At 59.4% G+C, this 19,501-nt stretch overlaps 1 protein-coding gene across 5 annotated transcripts in view; it reads right to left on the bottom strand.

Moving 5' to 3' along the window:
* KCNAB2 (potassium voltage-gated channel subfamily A regulatory beta subunit 2) overlaps nucleotides 1-19,501 on the bottom strand; it is an 82,076-nt gene that overhangs the window by 44,907 nt on the left and 17,668 nt on the right. For 2 of the 5 annotated variants that reach the window (XM_059377260.1, XM_059377264.1), the window contains exons 2-3: nucleotides 6,067-6,195; nucleotides 4,923-4,964 (exon numbers count right to left, since the gene is read on the bottom strand). In XM_059377260.1, the coding sequence (XP_059233243.1) occupies nucleotides 4,923-4,964; nucleotides 6,067-6,143 (119 nt within the window). In that variant the 5' untranslated portion in view covers nucleotides 6,144-6,195. Of the gene's footprint in view, nucleotides 1-4,922; nucleotides 4,965-6,066; nucleotides 6,196-15,296; nucleotides 15,420-19,501 lie in introns of those variants that run through there. The other 3 variants (XM_059377262.1, XM_059377265.1, XM_059377261.1) reach the window with 2 other exon arrangements.

Below are 19,501 nucleotides of genomic sequence, written 5' to 3'. Positions count from 1 at the left end.
GGCAGGGGCCAGTGGTGCAGCTGGGAGCCGGCTTCAGGCAGGGAAGTGGCTGCCATCAGCTGGGACACCAATTAGGGAAAGTGGGGTGGAGAGGACAGAGGCTAGAGGCAGGGCGAGCCCCTGGAGTGGGCACAGGGGAGCACAGGCTTGAAGGCTACCAGAGAGTGCTGCCAATACCGAACATGAGTAGGAAAGGCTGGACAGCATGGAAGCCGGCATTGGTGGCTGACCCTGGTCTTGCACGGACCACGCATTCCTAACGAGATGGGTGCAGGCAGGCAGGGTACAGCCAGGATTTAGAGGGTGCCCTTTCTGTGGGGGCCGGGGTCCCCTCTGCTTGTGACCTTTCCTTACAGCGCACCTCACAGCAACCTTGGGTGTGGGCCTGTGGGTGTCACCTGCGGCACAGTGGCGCGTGTCCCTCGGACGCTGGGACTGGCTCTGGCCAGGGGACTCTGAGAGAGGTGGGGTGTGGACAAGCATAGTGGCCTTGGCTGGGGTGGCAGGGTGAGGACTGGTGCCCACGAGGGCTCACTGTTGGGGCAGAGCTGGGAAATGTTCCTCCTCTCCTCCAGGGAGGCAAGACCCCTCCGAGGAGGATAGACACGGAAGGCACAGACGTGCTCTGATGGTCTGCCCACGGGAGAGGACAATCTGGCCCTCGGGACTTCCTCATGCTGGGGATTATTCCTGGTTTCCTCCCAAGGTGACTGGAACCCGCTGGGGTGGCTGGAAGAAGGGGCCTCGGGAAGACAGGGAGGGAGAAGGGAAGACCCACTGCCGGGGCTCCTGCCTCCGGCCCCTCGCTTTTCAGGGCTCAGGGGCGCACTGACCTTGACCTCGCGTTCTTCCTCCTCCTCACTATCCGGCCCCCCACGCCATCTCAAGAAAGCCTAGCCCCTTCCTCAATAGCCATAATGAGTTACAGGCACCCAGGTTCTCCCCGGCACCGTAGACCACATTTTGCAAATCGATTCTGGTGGAGGAGGGCTCGGGGGGATTCCCGTGAAGGAACACGGAGCACCGTGACACGGGAAAGTGAAGGGGAGGCATCGACCTCATTAAGTCAGCTGGGCCCTCGACTTCCCCCAAGGGCCAACCACCTGGCGTTTCTGAATTGCGTGGTGCGTTTACCGAAAGCCACCACAGCCTGACAGGGGAGGTTCAGAAGGAATCCCGAACGGCTCTTTTACACGGAGACATGGGGCTCGGTCTTCGAGAAACCAGCGCAAGTTCCGAAAGCGGGAATGCAAGGGGAAAGCTGCATCATTCTGGGGCGCGGCTCGAAAGCACACGGCAGCGCATCACGGCAAAGCAACGCCACCTGGCCGGACAGCAGGCGGCGAACCGAGGCCCCAGTGAGTCCCCCACCTCCGACTCCGCGGTCATTCACAGGAAGCCCCCACAATGCTGAATCCTCGTGGTGAAGCCAGACGCCCAGGTCTCCCCAGGATGGGAAGGCGGACGGTCCCCAGGCGGCAGGTCTGGGAGGCAAGCGCGCTCAAGCGGCAGAATGCCCCCTCCCCCCCTTCCGCTGTCCCCTGCAGCTACCTAGGCCCGGCTTCTTCTTCTCCTTTTTTTTTTTTTTTTTGAGGTTTTCTGCTTTGAAAAAATATACGGGGTCATCTAATTTCAGATCAGCCAAGTGCACCCCCATCCAGGCTCTCTGTGTCTTCCATTCCTGGGACGGAACGGAAGGAACATTCCTAGTCCCCCAGCAGCAACCCTGAGAAGGCGGCCGTCCCCGGACTCCTGGAGCTGAGGGGCCACTCACCTGCCTTCCTGGCGTCTGCTCCTTAAAAGGGACACAGCCTGGTTGACTAGGGCTCACCAGACGTTCTAAGGCTCTGCCCCAGCGGCTGCTTCATTAGCAAGTGTCACCGTCGGATGTTAGAAGCAATTGGTGAATGAGACGCGCCCCATGAGGGTCGAGCTTGGAGGCAGGGAGTCCATTAGTCTATTAGGGCGTTTTTAGCTCAGTGAGAGGCTGAATTATTCACGAGCGTCTCTTCCCCTAAAAGCCCGGGAAATGCAGTTCCGCGGTGCAGCCTGGCAAGGCCCGCTCCTGGCACGGGGGGTGGGAGGGGGCGCCGACTGGGGTCCGCCCCTTCCTGTGGGCACACTCCCCACGAGCCCTCCATGGCCCCAAGTGCCAGAGGCATGGGCCACAGGTGGGGAGTGGCAGTCATGCGTTGGTTATCCAAGGCCAGGACCCGGGGCTCACAGCTCTTCCCGCCACATTGTGCAGTATGGGGCCGGGGGTCCCCAGAGAATGTGACCACCACTCCTGGGGAAGGGGCTGGGGTCTGGCAAGACCTGACCTCAGCAATGTAGACAGGTGTCCCTCCTCCCTTCTACGGGGACATGCCCCAGATTGGTATAACCTATACGGTCAGTACCTATAAATGGCCAGAAGGTTCTGGAAGCCTGCTATATGAACACCACACTGCCACTCCCTCCAGGAAGGGGGCACAGGGACCCTTCCTCACAGCACACGTTCTGACCCGGCTTCGGAAGATGCTTTGAGGCTGAACTCTGGGCTGAACCGAGCTGAGCCCCGTTCCAGGGTCACGACCTCAGGGGCGCTCCTTCCTTGGAGTGCCAAGAGCTGTGTGGACGTCTCCCAACACAGGTTCTGCCTTCCCGGTATTATTAGTCCTGTGGGTCCCGGGCTAGGTCGCACAGTGGTTCCAGGGCCTCTACACTTCTTGCCTCACCTGCCTGAGGTTCTTCTATGGGTGGGGGTTATATGTTCCCGCCCTCTTACATCTGGCGTGGTCATGAGACTTGCTTTGGCCGTAAGTACGAGCAGGAGGGCCTGCACGTGCCGCTTCAAACCGTAGGCCTTCAGGCATGACGTACGTCAGCTCTTCCTTCAGTGTTTTGCCTGGAGCAGCCTCTGGTCAAAAAAGACCCGAGGAGGAACACCTGGGCCCCACCTGCAGCTCAGAGCAAACAGCCGAGCCCAGCCTGCATGAAACACACGCTTCCTGTTGCAGAGAACCAAGCCTGGGGGTTGTTTGTTACGCGCCGTTCGCCGGAAGAGCGGACAGATACAGGGTCTCGCCTCCCTTACAGTCCGTGTGCTGCTGGAGGGCAGGACCTCCAACGTCTCTGCCCTGCAAGGGGAGGGACCACATGCCAACTGACCTCACCCTCGGAGGCCTGCTGAGTCGGGGCCCAGATGACCAGGACGCCCCCCTGGGAGTGGCACCCAGGACATTAAACAAAGGTATCATGTCATGAGAGGTCATCGTCAGAGACCCTGCAAGAGACACAGGGTGTCTACGAGAAGAAACCACACTGGAGACACTAAAGGCGGGACAGCCGGAGCCTAGTTGGGGGGGACGCGCTGTTGGGAGGCCCGGATGGAGGTCTGCGCGTCTCGGGGGCGGTTCTCCAACAGAGCTTGCCTCAGGGCAGGACAGAGGGTTCCCTGGGAGTGGACAATACATTGGATCTGTGGGCCCTGAGGGCCAGCGAGGGCTGTGGGATCCTCTCTGGCTTCAGCTCTGCGATACCCCACAATTCTCGGCCCCTGCGCGGGGGGCCCCTTCTGGCTGGCAGTCTGGGCTGCCGTTCTGCCGCCTGCTATCTCGCTCCTCCCTTCCAGGGTCTTTGGTCTCATTGGTCAAATCCTGCTGGGACGAATGTCTTGTCTATGTTCTGACGTGTGAAGCCATCCCACCTACGGGATGGCCCACGTGGCAGGCATCCCATAAAAGCCTTTGCAAGCCCAAGTTCAGCTTTAACCAGTTCAGGTAAAATCTCATCTTCCGCTCTATTTCAGGTAAAATCTTATCCAGCAAAAATTTCAGTCATGTCTTCGGGGCTCTCTGGAAGGAGTGAGACCCCATGGGAGGCACTGAAGGGGAGGTGAAATTAGCGCGAGGACCCAGGCCCACGGACATGCTCCCAGGTGCCGGGGCCGCGGGAAGGGTTGCCGGCCCCGGCACCCAACTCCCCACGCAACGGTGAAAACCGACTCCTGGCTCTGCACCAGCAGGTGGGCATGGCCCTGGGGAGCCGGTCTAGACGGAGACCTCCCAGCTCTGAATGCCGAGGTACATACGACACACCAGGGCTCTGCTCCCGAGAGCCATACCGAATCCCCATAGCCCCTGGGCTGACCTGTGTCATGCTTAAGATTGACACTTTCCCGACAGGAGGAAAGTGTCCACTGAAATAAATTCCTGCAGTTACAGGCTGCCTGAGAAGCACGCGTCTTTGTGGCGCGCTTCCCCAACGCCGCAGCTGAGCGGCCCAAAGGAGGAAGGAACTCGCCCGGGAGGTCTTTGCGGGCTGACCTGCCTTGGCCTGGGCTGTGAGCCAGGGCCCCTCGAGACCATGTACCTGTGGGGCAGAGCCTTGCACTGAAGAACGTGGTGTGCCCATCCACCACCTGGGAGATGCCCCAGAAAATGCCAGCAGGTCCAGCCCCGACCCAGGTCACATGGTGGCCCCACACCCCCGAGGATGTATCGGCCATGAACTGCCCCTTTGATCCCAAATCAGCTCAGACCCAAAGAGAAGGGGAGAATGGCTGGGTTTGCCCCCCACCTCGTTGACCCGGATCACCCAAGAAGCACACACCCGCGACAACAGACGTGTGACAACAGATGTGTGACAACAGTCGTGCGGCCTCAGCCGTGGACAGGTGAGAGTGTGAGGCAGATCAGGGTGAGCTCTGCAGGGATCAGGCCCTTTGCTCCAATCCGAGCGGATTCCAGAGCAGGGCACACACCAGGATCCTGTGTGCATCGGGAGATCACATAACGCAATGTGGAGGGCACTTGCAGAGGACCCTGGTGTCCGTCTTACTGGGGTGTCTCCCCGGGGCCGTGAGCAGGGTGGGTACGGCCCTCCCGCACGTACCCCTGACTTCCGCGAGCGAGCTGTGGGGGGAATGGGGGGCTTGTTACCTGTAGAACTGCAGCTGCCTTTTGGGGCTCCCATACCGAGTACTGCGGACAGCGGTGGAAGACAGAGAAAAAGGAGAGAGAGAGAGAGAGAGTCCACAGTGGGCATTAGCCGCAGGGAGGTGCAGGCCCGGGAAGCAGCCGCGACACCCCACAGCCGGGCCCCACCCCGCTCGGCCGAACACTCGGGGACAAAGTGCTCGGCGGCAGCGCCACCCAGTGGCACGCGGAGGCAGAAGCCCAGTCTGTTCGGTGGACTCGGGCAGGTCCGCGGGGAGCGGGCCTCGTTCCCACGCGGGGGCAGGGGCGCGAAGACGAGGGAAACCTCTGAGTGACAGTCTGGGTTTTAACGAAATATGCCCTAGGACGACCGTACAGAACCCTCAAGCCGAGACGCGGCCCGTCCCCCCCCACACTGGTGAGACTGCCTGGGATCACGGGGTTCTTTTCAGGATTCTGATCAAGGAGGGACGCCCCCTTTCCCTGTGGGCTCTATGGATACTCGCTCTGGGTCAGACCCTCACGATTATGGAGGAAGGCCCAACCCATCAAGGGCTCATGGGCCCCTGGGGTCCCACCCGGCCCATCTTTCGGGGCGGCCACGGCTGTCTGGGTCCTGGGCTCCATGCGTGGGGCAGCAGCTGTCATCTGACCAACGCCTCGTGTTCTCTCCCCGTGGTTCAGCCGGGGCTGCTCGCCACACGGAGAGACCCAGAGCTGGATTTGGAACTGGCCTCCGCGGAAGAAAGGCAAGGGTGCCCGGCGAGCCGCTGGCCGCTCCTTCCCCCACCCCCGGTGCAAGGCTCTGAGCCTCCCTCAAAGGAGGCTGCACAAGTCGGGGTGTGTAAGAAAGACACAGAAGCTGGGGAGGCCCCTCACTTCCAGGCCTGCCGCCTCCAACAGAATCCTTCAGAAGAGTCGGGGATGAGTCTCACCCTGGCTCTGCTCCACCGGGACAATCTGGGGCTTTAAAAGCTTCCGTTCCTTCCCTCCGAGAAAGCTCTTGCTGACCTGTACCTCAGAGCCCTGTGGGCCTCCCTTGGTCCTTCCCTCTGGATCCAGGGCTGGTGACTGGCCTCGGGGGTCCCTTCTCAGAGGCAAGACCGAGTCTGAGACTGGCCTGGGTGGGTCGGGGGCAGGGGATCACCTGTAGATCATGCCGGGGGAGCCCGTCTGCCGCAGAGAGAGCCGAGCTGGGGAGCCTGTGGTCGATTCCGGATACATGGGGCCGGCCTCACTGGTCCTGACTTGCTCTCTTCTTCACAGACGGAAGACTCTGGAGGAGAAGCAGAGTAGAGGGGAGGTGGTTCAAAAGACCAGTTGGGTTTGCCCAGGAGGCTCTGTGACGGCGAAGGCCTGGTTTGCTGGGCATCTGTATGTCTCTCGTGACACAGACAGACAGACCAGCCCATGGGGGCTCAGACAAAGCTGATGGTTAGGCTCATCGGCTCTGTAAGGGATTTCTACTCTCCCATCCCTGTGCTTCACCAGATTCTTCTTCCTCCCAGCTGCCTTCCCGAGGTTCTGAGAGCCCTGCTCTGCTGGCCCCAGGGGGCATCGGTAGGCTGAGAACTTTGGACCGTCTCTGCTGTCCCAGGAAGTGGCACCACCGTCCCCCAGGCTCATCCTCGACGCTTCAGCTCCCCCCACCCCAGCCCAGGGCTTGCTGGTGTCACTGTTCAGCTTTCAGGAAGGCAGCTGCTCAGATAACCCCAGCTCCTGGGTGTGACCTCCTCCCGCCCCACAGGTCAGGGCACAGGTGACAGGATATCACTTCCGTGATCAGGCGACACAGACAGTGCCTTCAGTCTGGCTAGCAGACTCCCTCCCTTGCTGGCTCTGAGAAGCAAGCTGCCACAGCCGGAGAGGGCCGTGGGGCCAGGAACAGAGGCCCTCAGTGTAACTGCCCATAGAAAAGGGAATCCTTCAAACCGTGTGGACTTGGAATTCCGAGTTTCCTCCCGCAGTCGAGCCTTCAGATGAGACCACAGCCCTGGCCAAACCCCTTGCCTGCAGGCTTGTGAGGCAGCAGACGTAGCAGAGCCCTAACTGAACTCCTGACCCACAGAAACCAAGAGTTTTATGTCCCTAAGTTTGCAGGCATATTTTACACAGCAATTGATAATGGGTACCGACAGACACATCGGTCCATTTACTGTCCTTCCAACCCCTGCTACCCTCAGGGCGAGCCATCATCATCTGTCACTTGAACCACCAGGTCAGTCTCCTGACTGTGCTCCCTGCTTCCCCCTGGCAGCCAGGGGCAATTACTTCTAAAGGAGATTAGGTCATGCACCCCTTTCTTCCCTTCTCCCACAGGCCAAGTGCACACCTGCCACCGGGCCTTTGCACTTACAGTTCCTTTTGCCTGGAATACCCTTCCGATAGACCTTCTCATTGTTGGGCCTCCCTGAGGAGCCTGCTTGACTGTCGCGCTCTGGAATTCTCTCCAGGCACCCTGTCTGCTGTCCCACGTGGTCAGCACGAGCTGACCTTAATATCTGTCCCTGAGTTGTGAGGTTTGACTCTCTCCAGAGGGCCAGCTCCACCAGGACAGAAACTTTGTTGGTTTTGCCACTGTGCCTAGAACAGGGTTTGGAACTCAGTCGGGATTTAATACGTGGCTCCCAAAAGAGTGATGGTCCCTGATCCAAAATCACCTTGCCCTGTGCCAATGGGCAAAGGGATGGTCTGGGTTCAAAATACAGCCCCGCTTGCCCCCAGTGGGGCTTCACTGCTGAATGCCCACCTAGAGGGCTTCTTTACGTCACTCTTCCTCCCTCCAGGACGAAGACCTCCCGTGGGCAGGAAGCTGGTTTCCTCTGGACCACGCCCCACCCCCTGGCCGGGGCTTCTGTACGAGGCACGGGTTCGGTCTCTCTCCTCACTGAGCTCCCCTCTGAGTGAGGGGCGTGCGCATGTGTGTGAACACGCTGGGAAGATGGGGACACAGAACATAAGCCAGAGTCCCTACAAGGACAGCCTCATGGAAATGACAGAAATGATGGGGTCCGTGAAGGTCCCCAAAGTTGTATTCTTTTTTTTTTTTTTTTCCCTGACATTTTTTTTTTAATTAAAGTGCATTTCACACACAATATTACATCAGTTTCTGGTGTACAGCATAGTGATTCCACAAGTCCATACATTATTTTATGCTCACCACAAGTGTAACTACCGTCCATAACCATAAATTATTATTACAATGCCATTGACTATATTCCTTAGGCTGTACCTTTTATTCCTGTGACTTATTCATTCCATAACTTCGAAACTTGCATTTCCCACTCTCATTGACCCATTTTGTCCATGTCCTCCACTGCTCTCTTCTCTGGAAACCATCACTTTGTTCTCTGTATTTATGGGTGTTATTAGTTTTTTTCTTTGTTTGTTTATCTACTTGCTTTATGTTTTTAATTCCACATATAAATGCAATTATATGGTATACGTCTTTCCCAGCTTAACTATTTCACTTAGCATAACACCCTTTAGGTCCATTCATGTTGCAAATGACCAGATTTTATCCTTCTTATGGCTAAGTATCCATCCATTTTATTTGTGTGTGTGTGTGTGTGTGTGTGTGTGTGTGACATCTTTTTTTTTTTTTTATTTTTTTTTTTTTTTAATTTTTTTTTTTAATTTTTTATTTTTTATAAACATATATTTTTATCCCCAGGGGTACAGGTCTGTGAATCACCAGGTTTACACACTTCACAGCACTCACCAAATCACATACCCTCCCCAATGTCCATAATCCCACCCCCTTCTCCCAAACCCCCTCCCCCCGGCAACCCTCAGTTTGTTTTGTGAGATTAAGAGTCACTTATGGTTTGTCTCCCTCCCAATCCCATCTTGTTTCATTGATTCTTCTACCCACTTAAGCCTCGATGTTGCATCACCACTTCCTCATATCAGGGAGATCATATGATAGTTGTCTTTCTCTGCTTGACTTATTTCGCTAAGCATGATACGCTCTAGTTCCATCCATGTTGTTGCAAATGGCAAGATTTCATTTCTTTTGATGGCTGCATAGTATTCCACAAAGTTGTATTCTTTAAAAAAACCTCATTGAGAAAGAAATGACAAAAGGAAGTGAAAGGACACGGAAATCCTTAAAAGAAATGAGGTGGATTCTCGGCTGATGTTGAGTCCAGTCTTCGGGCTTCTCGGGGGACGGTTCACGAGCGGCAGTGCCCTAACCCAGGCTGCCCTCTCCGGGGCCCTTGTCCGCAGGGCCCTGTCCATCTCTTCCTGGTGGAATGGCTCTGGGCAGACCCTGAAGGTCTCCTGGTCACCTTTCTTTCAAACCCTGGGGTTCCACCAGGGTCACGGTCACCAGATGGACCAGCCTGACTCCCCCCACCCGAGGCCCAACACCTTTCCCGCAGAAAGAGTTCGGTCACGCAGCCTCGGGGGCGTTGGGTCCCTCAGCTCTGAGGGTGGGGCGGGCCTCTCCTTTGTGCCTGTTAGGTGCTCCTGGGGTGTGCTCGGCCAGGTCCCTGGGCGTGAAACCCAACCGTTCCCTGAAGTCTTCAACCGTAAGTCAGAAGGTGGTGGGTTCACTGGTGCACAGCATGTCTGCCGAGGCCCTACCGTGCGCAGGCACTGGAGGTTACCTGTACAACACGGGGCCCTGCCTGCAGGGTCTCAGTCCCCAGCATGGGCACCCAGGGGTGTTGAAATTCCAGACTTCCAGGATCACAGACTCCATCTGAATTCGAGACGGTGGAGGGACCTAGAATCTCTGAGTCCGCAGAGGTGGGGTACACCCAAGCACCTGCATCTCTGACTAGGCCCCCCGGGGACGCTGGCGCTTCTGGTCCAGGGACCACACTTTGAGGATGGCGGGTCCTGGAGCAGGAACTGGCGGACACCCGACAACAGAGCCAGTCCGGCCTGCGGCCCGTCTCTGTAAACAAGGTGTGTTGCTGGAATTGTCCACCTGGGTATGAACCGTCCTGCGTCTGTGCCACACGGCGACGCTGAGCACACCGTCTGGCTTCCCCGCTCTCCCGGCCGGCGCCTTCCCCGGTGCCTCTCAGCTCCGGGCTGAGCTGCTCCCACACCACCGATGGAAGGGAAGCCACCAGAGGCCAGCTTCCCCCACGACCGACGTCAGCTCTTGGAACATCCCGTTTCCCCGGCTGCTGCCACCCAGACGACCCCACCACGGCCACGGCCACGGCGTTCCCCCGACCCACACCCCACTGCAGCCCCACTCGAACAGCCCGTCCCTCTGTGGACAGGCACTTGTAACTGCCCTCGTCTTGACAAGCACACAGCACAGCTGCTTGGATCGGCTTCCTCCTCCAGCTGCCCTGTGTCGCGCACCCGACCCCGACTCGCAGGAAAATCCCTCAGAAGAGTGTCCTTTCCTGCTGCAAGTCTCCCTTCCGCCTTCCCCGCTCAGAGGAGGCTGCTCTTGCCAAGGTCACTGTGACCTTCCTGTTGCTAAGTCTGGTGCTGCCCACAGTTCGGCTGCCCCCCCCCCCCCCGGGGCTGCCGGGACCCACGCTGTCCGGCCTCTCCTCCTGCCTCCCGCGGCTTCTTGCCGCTCTGCTTGGCTGCCCCGGCTCACCTCTCTGACTCTGAGCCTTCTTTCTTTTCCATCCCCCGAGGTTCCGCAGACTTCTACCCGTCTTCTGGCTCTGACCTGTGTGGTTGTGCCGGAACCCCTGTGATTCTATCTCCAGACCCCGTCGTGGCCCAGACCCCAGACTCCCCAGACTCATCACTTCAACAGCCGTGCGGGCGTCTCTCTGTCTCCTCTGCAGGGCGCGGTGATCTATCTGTCCCACGCCTGGTGCTCAGGGCAGCAACAGGGACAGGGACGACTGGCGCTCTGGGCTGCGGCAGGGACACAAGGGCCTTGTCCCAGGAGAGGCCACATTCCACTCCTCGCCTCGCCTGGACTCCTGACGGTCGGGCTCCCTCTGAGACAGCAGCCAGCTCCCCGGCTCCCAGCCAGGAGGCACTGGCTGGGCTCTGGTGCCCACGGCACAAGGGACGACCTCGTTTTCCCTGGGGAGCTGCCACCTTGGCCACCTGCCAGGGGAGGGAGGGGGACGGCATTCTTTCGACCTGCCCAGAGCCCCCACTTCCACAGCAGCCACAGTTCATCCAGGAGAGGCCACATGTGCCTGGCGGCTGACCCCAGAAAAGCCGCGTCCTAGCAGGATGCTGCCAATCCCAGGCCCCACGGAGGTCGGGAGGGAGGCGGGCGGGCGGGCAGGGCTGCCCCGTCCTCAAAAGGGCAGTTCTGGACAAAGGCCTCAGAAACCACTCGAGAACCGGCTGGGCCCAGAAGGGACAACTGGCTCAGAGGATGGGCTGTGGCTCTGCAGTTGGGTTCCCTTGTCCCCAGCACTTCCGCTTGGTCTGTGTGTGACCCTGAGCAAGCCATCTGGGTCATTCTCGGAGAAATCCAAGCACGGAGCCTCACGAACGCTGGCCTGTACTTCCTCACGGGAGAGAGAGAAGAGGACACGAAAACGCTTGGCGCTCCGGAGGGAGGATGCTGGGTAAATCCTAGCTCTCCGTCATTGTGGGAAGGGCGGCTGGCAGTGTCGACTCGGCACTGGGGGCCCCACCTGTGGGCACTGCCGCTCTCAGCTCACTCTTCTGAAAACTTGCAAAGGTCATGAAAGTCTGCCGGTCCAGAGAGGACAGCTGCACGCACGAGGGCCACCCAGCCTGGATTGGGCACCACCGGCCGTCGTGGGACGCAGGACCAGCCACCAGGACCGTTATGTGGAAGGTGACTTTGCCCTCCTGGGGGCATGTTCTGCTGGCTTTAACCTCAGGGCCACCCTCATCACAGGAAGACAGGCTCTGGTGAGCTGTAAGGGGGACTTCCAGTCACTGAAGAGGCCTCCCGCTGTCTCCCCACTCTAGGGTCAGGAGCGCAAGAAAACTAGAGCAGCGGGAACCTTCTGCCAGACTTCCTGGTGTGAAGTTAGCACTTCGAGCCTTGCGTAACTTTCTGACATGAAACCTGGCCAGGGCCACCGTGCACAGACCTGTCCTCCTCCAGGGCCGGTCTGATGACAAGCCCACCCTGTCGGGTGCCCTGAGGAGGCCACTCCAGGTGTCAGGGAGGGAGGCGAGGCCCAGGTGGGTTCGGATCTGGCGGATGACCACGGGCAAATCTTCCCACCTTCCTAAGCATCCGTTTCTCCATCCGTGAGACAGGATGAGGGAGTTGGGGAGGACCCGACGTGTCCAGGGGCGCACCGTAGGGGCCACGGGCTGGGGTCTTCCTGTGTCCGGTCCTGGCGGAGGGCAGGTGCTAGCCCAGGGCCCAGGATGTCTGCACCACGGGCACAGGCGAGTGAAGCTGTCCCTGCACAGACGTGCCCCAGCCTGCTCCCGGGTGGGGGTTTTACCTTCCAGAAAAGCACTGTTTGGGGTCCTCGGACTTGCTACCGCATCCGCATTCCCTTGCTGCCTCTCCACTGCGTTCTCAGGGGCTGCTCCTCTGTGCCCCACTCCCAGAAAAAGGCGAGTCTCTGGTGGGTGTGACCGGCCACACAGAGCCACCATCGGTGTCGAGACGGGCACTGCCTTCCCTGGGCCCTCTGCAGCTGCTCCTAATTCCCGATCATCTTGGAAGCGTGAAGGTTCTGGAAGGCTCGTTTGCACAGAGCCAAGGTCTTACGAATTACAACACTGTACGAGTTCTCCTTGCTATGTGCCATGGGTCACATGGGAAACGACGAGGATTTCTCACGCGGTTTTGCAAAGTCAGGAATTGGGGGTTGCCCTGGCCGGGCAGGTCTGGCTCAGGGTGGGGGGCTCTCCTACGGTTGTGGCTGGGCTGGGGCGTTAAGAGGTCTCACACACACAGAGGTGAGCAGCCTCACCACCTGGGTCTCTCACGCTAAGGCCGATGGTCTCGCCCGGAGGGAGGGGTTGAGAGAGAGAAGCTGGAAAGCTGCAAATCCTTCCCGCCAAAGCCCGGGAGTTCCGCTATGACTACCGCGCGGCAGGAAACCGCCACCTGTCACAGGGCTGAAGCTGCAGGAGCCGCGCCGCCGGAGAGGCAGGAAGGGGCGTAACCGCTCAAAACCACCAGATCCAGAAGGGAGCTTGCGCAACACAGCCTGCCTCTCCGGCCCACACGCAGGGCGCCGCCAGCCGAAACCCCAGTCCTCCCCCCGGGGCACAGGAGGGAGTGCCGCCGCCGAAGGCCTGTGTGTCTGAGTGCACAGGGGATCGGCTCTGGCTGTGGGGTCACCTGTGGCAGTCAGCAGAGAGGCCGGGTCACTGCAGGGGTGGCCCTGGGCCGCGGTGGGGGGGCGCGGGTGGGCAGTGGGGAGACCCACCGGCCCATTCCTGAGGAGCATCAGCGCATCACGCTCAGATTCAGGAGGGGGCAGGGAGAGCAGCGACTAATTACTGCAGGCAGGCCGCCACGGCCAGGACCCCCTCCTTTTTGCTGCAGAGACACCCCTATCTCTCCTCCAAGTTCTGAGCCGGGGGACCTGTCAACAGAGTGGACATCACATGGTCGGACAGCAGGCGCAGGAGAGGCACTGGGACCAAGCCACGGAGTTCCCATTAGAATTTCTTGGAAAGGGGCTCCTGGGTGGTTCAGTCGTTAACTGTCTGCCTTTGGCTCAGGTCCTGATCCCAGCGTCCCGGGATCGAGCCCCACATCCAGCTCCCTGCTCGGCAGGGAGCCTACTTCTCCCTCTCCCACTCTACCTGCTTGTGTTCCCTCTCTCACTGTGTCTCTTTGTCAAATAAATGAATAAAATCTTAAAAAAACCCCAAAGATTATATAAAAAAAGAACTCCTTGAAAAGATGGCCGACTAGGATTTTTCAGTCTTCTCAAAACAACATTCCAACGCGTGTCCCCTGATTACAAACAGGCCAGCCCAGCACCGGGCTTGGCTCAGGCCTACACTCTTGCAGGCCGAGGCCGCATTCGTGTCTTGTTAGTGCCACAATTAAAAAAACAACAACATCATGGCCCCCAAATTCCAACTTTCCCAAAGCAACACTGAAATGCCTCTCCCTCCATGCAGCCCACCCAGATCCACACCCACTTCTCGTGCACCTGCCAGTGGAGTGGCTCCCCACTGACGCAGAAGCCTTCGGGGTGTGCACAGTGACGGATGGAGACCTGCCAGGCTCCGTGGCCAAAGGCCCCCGGCCTTGGGAACAACTGCCTTCCCTCCCCGAGAGGACATGGAAGCTGGGACCACGGAGGCAGCGGCACCCTGGCTCCATCCTGAGCCTTCAACCACACATGAACAGGGCCCTCCCCGGGTGCCTGGGCGGAGGGAGCCTAAGAGCTGCAGCTGGTCAGGGCAAGACGCAGGAAACAAGCCCCTGAGTGCTCTGAGCTCCAGCATGTTTGCAGCCACAGGCCTGTCCTCGGTCATTCACTGAGCAAAGCCCTGTAGCCCTCCTGGCCCACCTTGGGATGCTCTCGGGCCCTCCTGCCGCCACCCTGAGCTCCCACCATGACCACACCCTGCACCCATATCCTGTCCTGGCAGGAAACTGGAAAAGAGAGCCAGTGGGGGAGGGGAACGCTCTCCAGAAGGGACTCGGCTTTTCTGGGTGGGGAGGAAGCCCCTTCGGCCGCAGGAAGCTCCCCGACCAGCCCTGCCGTCCTTCCCCGCATGGTGACCGCAGGCTGTCCCTCCAAGACAGAGCTTCATAGGGTCCTCCAGATGCCCTCCCCTTTGCCTGCTGCACTCCGCTCTGCAGGAGAGAGGGGTGGGGACCCGTTCACTTATTTTTAAGGCAGGGACCCTCCCTTCTGCCTGGGAAACTACATTCCACTCTGAGGTGGGAGATCCCTGGCCGGGGGCTCAGGGGACAGCAGGTGGGCAGGGATCCCTCCAGGAGCCTGCAGGGGTTGTGTGACAGCTGGTGGCACCCCTCCCCCAACGGCGGGACACAGGTGGCCCCACAGTGCTTCTGATCTCCAGGCGGCTCCTGTCTTGTTGCTTCAGGGATGAAAGCAGACCCCGGCAGCTCCCGGCAGAGCTGTGTCTCGGTTAGACACCTCTGTGGGGTGCCAGCCTGCGATGCTACCTGCACCCCCCCCAGCCTGTCCTAGCAGCCGCCTGGTTGTGGGGGGCCTACCGTGTCCCCGTGCCGGGAGGACGCCTGTAGCTGCTCGGCCTGAGCTGCTGCGACAGATGGCCACGTGGGCTCCGCCTGGGACCAGCAGGGCCTCTGCAGGGACAGCTTCCCTCCCAGCGGCAGCCAGGCCTGTGCCAGCGGGGCCCAGGGGGGCTGGCTGGCCTGATTACCCCGGGGCTGTCAGGGGAGCTCTAAGCCCTGCTCAGGGAGCTGACGTGCCCACCCCCTCGAGCACAAAACCCACTCAGGGAACAGGATCCCTGAAACCTCCCAGGTACCTGCTGCTGAGATAAGACCATTTTCGTGCGCGAGGCGAGACCCGGGACCGCAGGGCGAACCAGGAAGTCGGTGGCAGCGCGTGTGGGAGGATGCCTGGCAAGCCGGGGGGGGGGGGCCCCCGGAGGTGCTGGGGTGTGGCCTCCCCTCCCAGGCGTGCCGGAGGGAGGCCCCCCGACACCCCAATCTTCTTGATGGAACAGCGACTTCTCGGGGGGGAAAGGGCAGGGGCTGTGAGAAGGGGAAGCACACGGGTGTGTCCCCTCCCTCCGGAACATGAGGTGGACACCCATAGGCTAAGCGTGGGGCCCTTTCTCGGGGAGGGAGAGGGACATGTGCAGCCAGCCCTGGTGATGTCACAGGGGATCTGCTTCTTGGCCCCAGCTTTCTGCCAGTGCCGGGCTGCAGGCCTTCCACCTGTGTCCCCAAGCCCTCCAAGAGGTCCTGCTGCTCCCCTCAGTCTATAGATGATGACACAGAGGGTCAACGGTCAGGCCCATGGCTAGAATTCAAACCCAGGGCGGAGAGACTCCAGAGCTCTGCTCTGTCTGAGCCCTGTGGGGCTTTGCCTCACCCGTCTCCTCTCCTAGGTCCCAGCGCTGTGCCAGGATACACAGCAGGTGCCCGTGAGTGGTGTGTGGGTGGGGCGGCCTGGGAGGTCAGCTGGAGGGGACCATCTCCCTCCAGCCTCCGCCTGCTCTGCCCTTCCTTTCCGGGGAGGACCCTCAGCTGGAGGAGAGGGAGGTCAATGCAGGACCTAGACAGAGCAGTCCCCTCCCCCTGTGCTCTGCTGAGGTGCAGCCCCAGCCAGCCCCTTACCCACCGTCCTGGGAAGAGGAGCGGGCTCCCTCTTCCCCAGGGGCGGGCGCAGGGCTGTTAAGTCTCGGCAGGGAGTCAGCCAGCTCTGCCCGTGTGCAGCAGATCGGGGGTGCTGCTAAGGGTCCCCAGCAGGTTTAGGACACAGACGAGAGAAGGGAGGAGTCATCAGCTCGGGACGCTCGGTCCTACCACCCTGAACGCGCCCTGTCTCGTGTGGTCTCAGAAGCGAAGCAGGGTCGGGCAAGGCTGTACTTGCGTGGGAGACACTTAGTTCTTAAATCACAGATCTCAGGGCACCTGGGTGGCTCAGTGGGTTAAGCCTCTGCCTTCGGCTCAGGTCATAACTTCAGGGTCCTGGGATCGAGCCCCACACTGGGCTCTCCTCTCAGCAGGGAGCCTGCTTCCCTGGCCCTCTCTGCCTGCCTCTCTGCCTGCTTGTGATCTCTCTCTCTGTCAAATAAATAAAATCTAAAAAAACCCCACAGATCTCCCACCAGCAGGCGAACACGGAACTTCCCGAACGACAGGCACGTCTGCAGCCGCACTGCCTTCCAGACGCAGGGAAGCTGCCTCAGCTCAGCGTCATCCCGGCCCGAAGTGTCTGTCCCGCCTGTACCTCAGACGTGGAAGGCAGGGGACGACGAAATAGGGGCGGCCTTAGACATGCCCACTGCGTCCAGGGGCGGCTCCTCTCCGGGCCGATGCGTCTGAGCCCCACATTCAAGCCAGATCAATGAACACGGTGATAGGGTTGCCGACTGGCCCGACCACGGCTCGGGAGCTTCACTTCCTGAACTGCCTTCTGGCGAGGGGGGCCTGGGACAGTCCACTGGCAGAGCCCTGGAGGGCGGGGCTTCCAGGAAAGGTTTGCTTTCCTGATGGAAAGGGGTAGAGTCTTCTAGAACATCCTAGCCCATGGAGGAGGCTGCCCACCAGGTTCTGCCTCCATTTGCAGCAGGAGTAATGTTGGAGGCTCGGGGGAGCCTCTGGCAGGATTGGGGGGCAGGAGGCGGCACCGCAAAGGCTCTGGTGGGATACTGCCCCCCCGCGACTCAACCACGGAACAACATTGAAACCGGACCGGTCCTGGGAGCACCAAAAATACTCTCCTGTGAAGGGGGAGCCTCACAGTGGTTCTGGGTACTTCCGCAACGTAAGGGGCAGGTGCTGCCTTGGTTTAACTGGTGTTCCTTCGGGCCAGAACCCTGGAGGGAGGCAGGTTCCCCAGGGGTAGCAGAACGGGTCTCTCACATCCCAGACTCTCCCAGAGTCGGGGCGGAGGCTCAGTTCCAGGGTGATGGAGACTCCGGTTCCCTCTGCGAGATCCCCACGCTGGTGTTCCCCCAAATCTCCACCCACAGGGAACTCCGAGCAGACGAGTCCCCTGGGGACAACTCGAATGATGGAAAAGATCCTTTTTGTGTTGATTTGAAATCGCGTCCTTGTAACTAGACCCACTAGGCCCACTTCTGCTCCCTGGAGACGAAGAAACGCAGTGTCTGTGACTCACGGCAGACACACCTGGCATCCCTCACCCGCCACATCTTTCGATGTTTCCCCACGAGGCTTCTGACTTCATAAATGTAACTGGGGCCAACGTCATGGCACATGCTTGGCCATCACACAGAGCCCTCACAGAACCTTGAAGGCGGCTGGGTGACTCCATTGTGCCGGCAAGGACACTGGGCCCGAGTCTGCCAGTGGGCAAGAGCAAGGGCAGAGATGGGATGCTTGAGGGTCTGACTTCAGAGCCTGGGCGCTTAACTGGCCACCCTGGGTCTGGCCTCTTTCTGGAACATCAACTCCAAGGTCACGTCCTTCAGTTTGCTCTGCTGACATCCTTCAGGATCACCTGGAGAACGGAGCGGGCTCCCTCCAGGACAGAAGCGTGTGCCGTCAAGGCACATGGAAGCGAGAGAAGCATCCGGGCTGTGGGCAGCAGCGAGGGAGGAGAGGAGGCCCCCTCCTTGCTCTGGGACAGGGTTTGGCAAGGCTCTGTGGGCCCGATCCGGCCCATCACCTGGGTTTGCGTGGCCTGTGAGTTCCGAGTGGTTTTCACGTTTTTAAATGGGTTGGAAGAAAAACAAAGGAAGAATATTTCATGGAAATGGAAATTATATAAAATTCAGATTTCAGTGTCCACAAATAAAGCTTTACTGGCACAGAGCCATGGTCATTTGCTGTCTTGGTCTGCTCTGGCTGCCGTAGCAAGATGCCAGGGACCGGCCAGGGGGTAGAGGCAACAGACAGCTCTTTCTCACAGTTCTGGAAGCTGGAATTCCAAGATCAGGGTGCCGGACGTTCAGGGCCTGAGCCCTGGTCCCCAGCCAGGCCTCTTGCTGTGTCTTCGGGTGGTAGACAGTGAGCTTGCTGGGGTCTCACCAGCATCTTATAAGGGCGTTGGTCCCATCAGGGGGCTCCACCTTCACGACCTCATTGAATCCTAATCACCTCCCAAAGGCCCCGCCTCCAGATACCACCACACTGGGGCGGGTGGGGGGGGAGTTCTTACCACATGAATTCAGCACTGCGTTTGTCCACGAACGCTTTCATGCGACGTGGCAGAGCAGGGGAGTTCCGAGAGAGACTGCGTCACCTGCGGTCCTGAAATGTTTGCTCTCCAGACCTTTGTAGAGAAGGTTTGCAGAGCCCAGACCCAGACAGCGTCACAGGGAAAGGGACGCCCCCTGCCCAGTAGTGCAAGGTCCCTCAGGGCCCTGCGTGTTCTCTTTCCATAGTGGGGTCTGAGTCTAGTTGTGTGATGCAGACATGCCTGCCCAAACCTTGTTCCTCACCTTGGAGAACCCAACCTAATTATTGCAGAATCTTTTTTTTTCCTTCCCCAAACAACACCTCTAAACCCCTAAGCCAACATCAGCACAGACACAGCACCTAACAAAACCCTGCCACCGACGGTCGGCTGTAGGTGGACGGGCCACTCGCCCAGGGTGCTCGAGCATATGATGAGAAGCGTCCCGGGTGAGAGAGAGACCACAAGCGCGGGCAGCTCAGGGCCAGAGAGCCTGTATTTTAGGCTTGGTGGGCCAGTCGGTCTGTCTTTGCAAAGCTGTGCGAAGGCAACTAGCGCTAGTATGTGAATGAACGGGAAAGCTGCGTTCCGATAAAACTTTATTTATAAAAACAGGTGGTGGGCTGGAGCGGTTTGTAAAACTCTGATCTGCGACATTAAACAAAAAGGTGGCATTCACCGTGATGAGGACTAAAGGTACGGACCCTCACGAGGTCTACAGCGCTGGCAGCTCGGCTTTGCAGGGAGCTGGGGCCCGCCCTTCTGTGGGCGCATTCTGGGTCAGGAAGGGCAGACTTGACCCCGCGGCCTGGCCCACTGCTCGGCGGGGGTGCCAGGCGCCGAGGGGAGGATGCACAG

This window comes from Mustela nigripes, chromosome 14 (genome assembly GCF_022355385.1).
Source record: "Mustela nigripes isolate SB6536 chromosome 14, MUSNIG.SB6536, whole genome shotgun sequence".
Taxonomy (NCBI): Eukaryota; Metazoa; Chordata; class Mammalia; order Carnivora; family Mustelidae; genus Mustela; species Mustela nigripes.
Note: the sequence above shows the minus strand (reverse complement) of the source record. Positions and strands in the feature narration are given on the sequence as shown.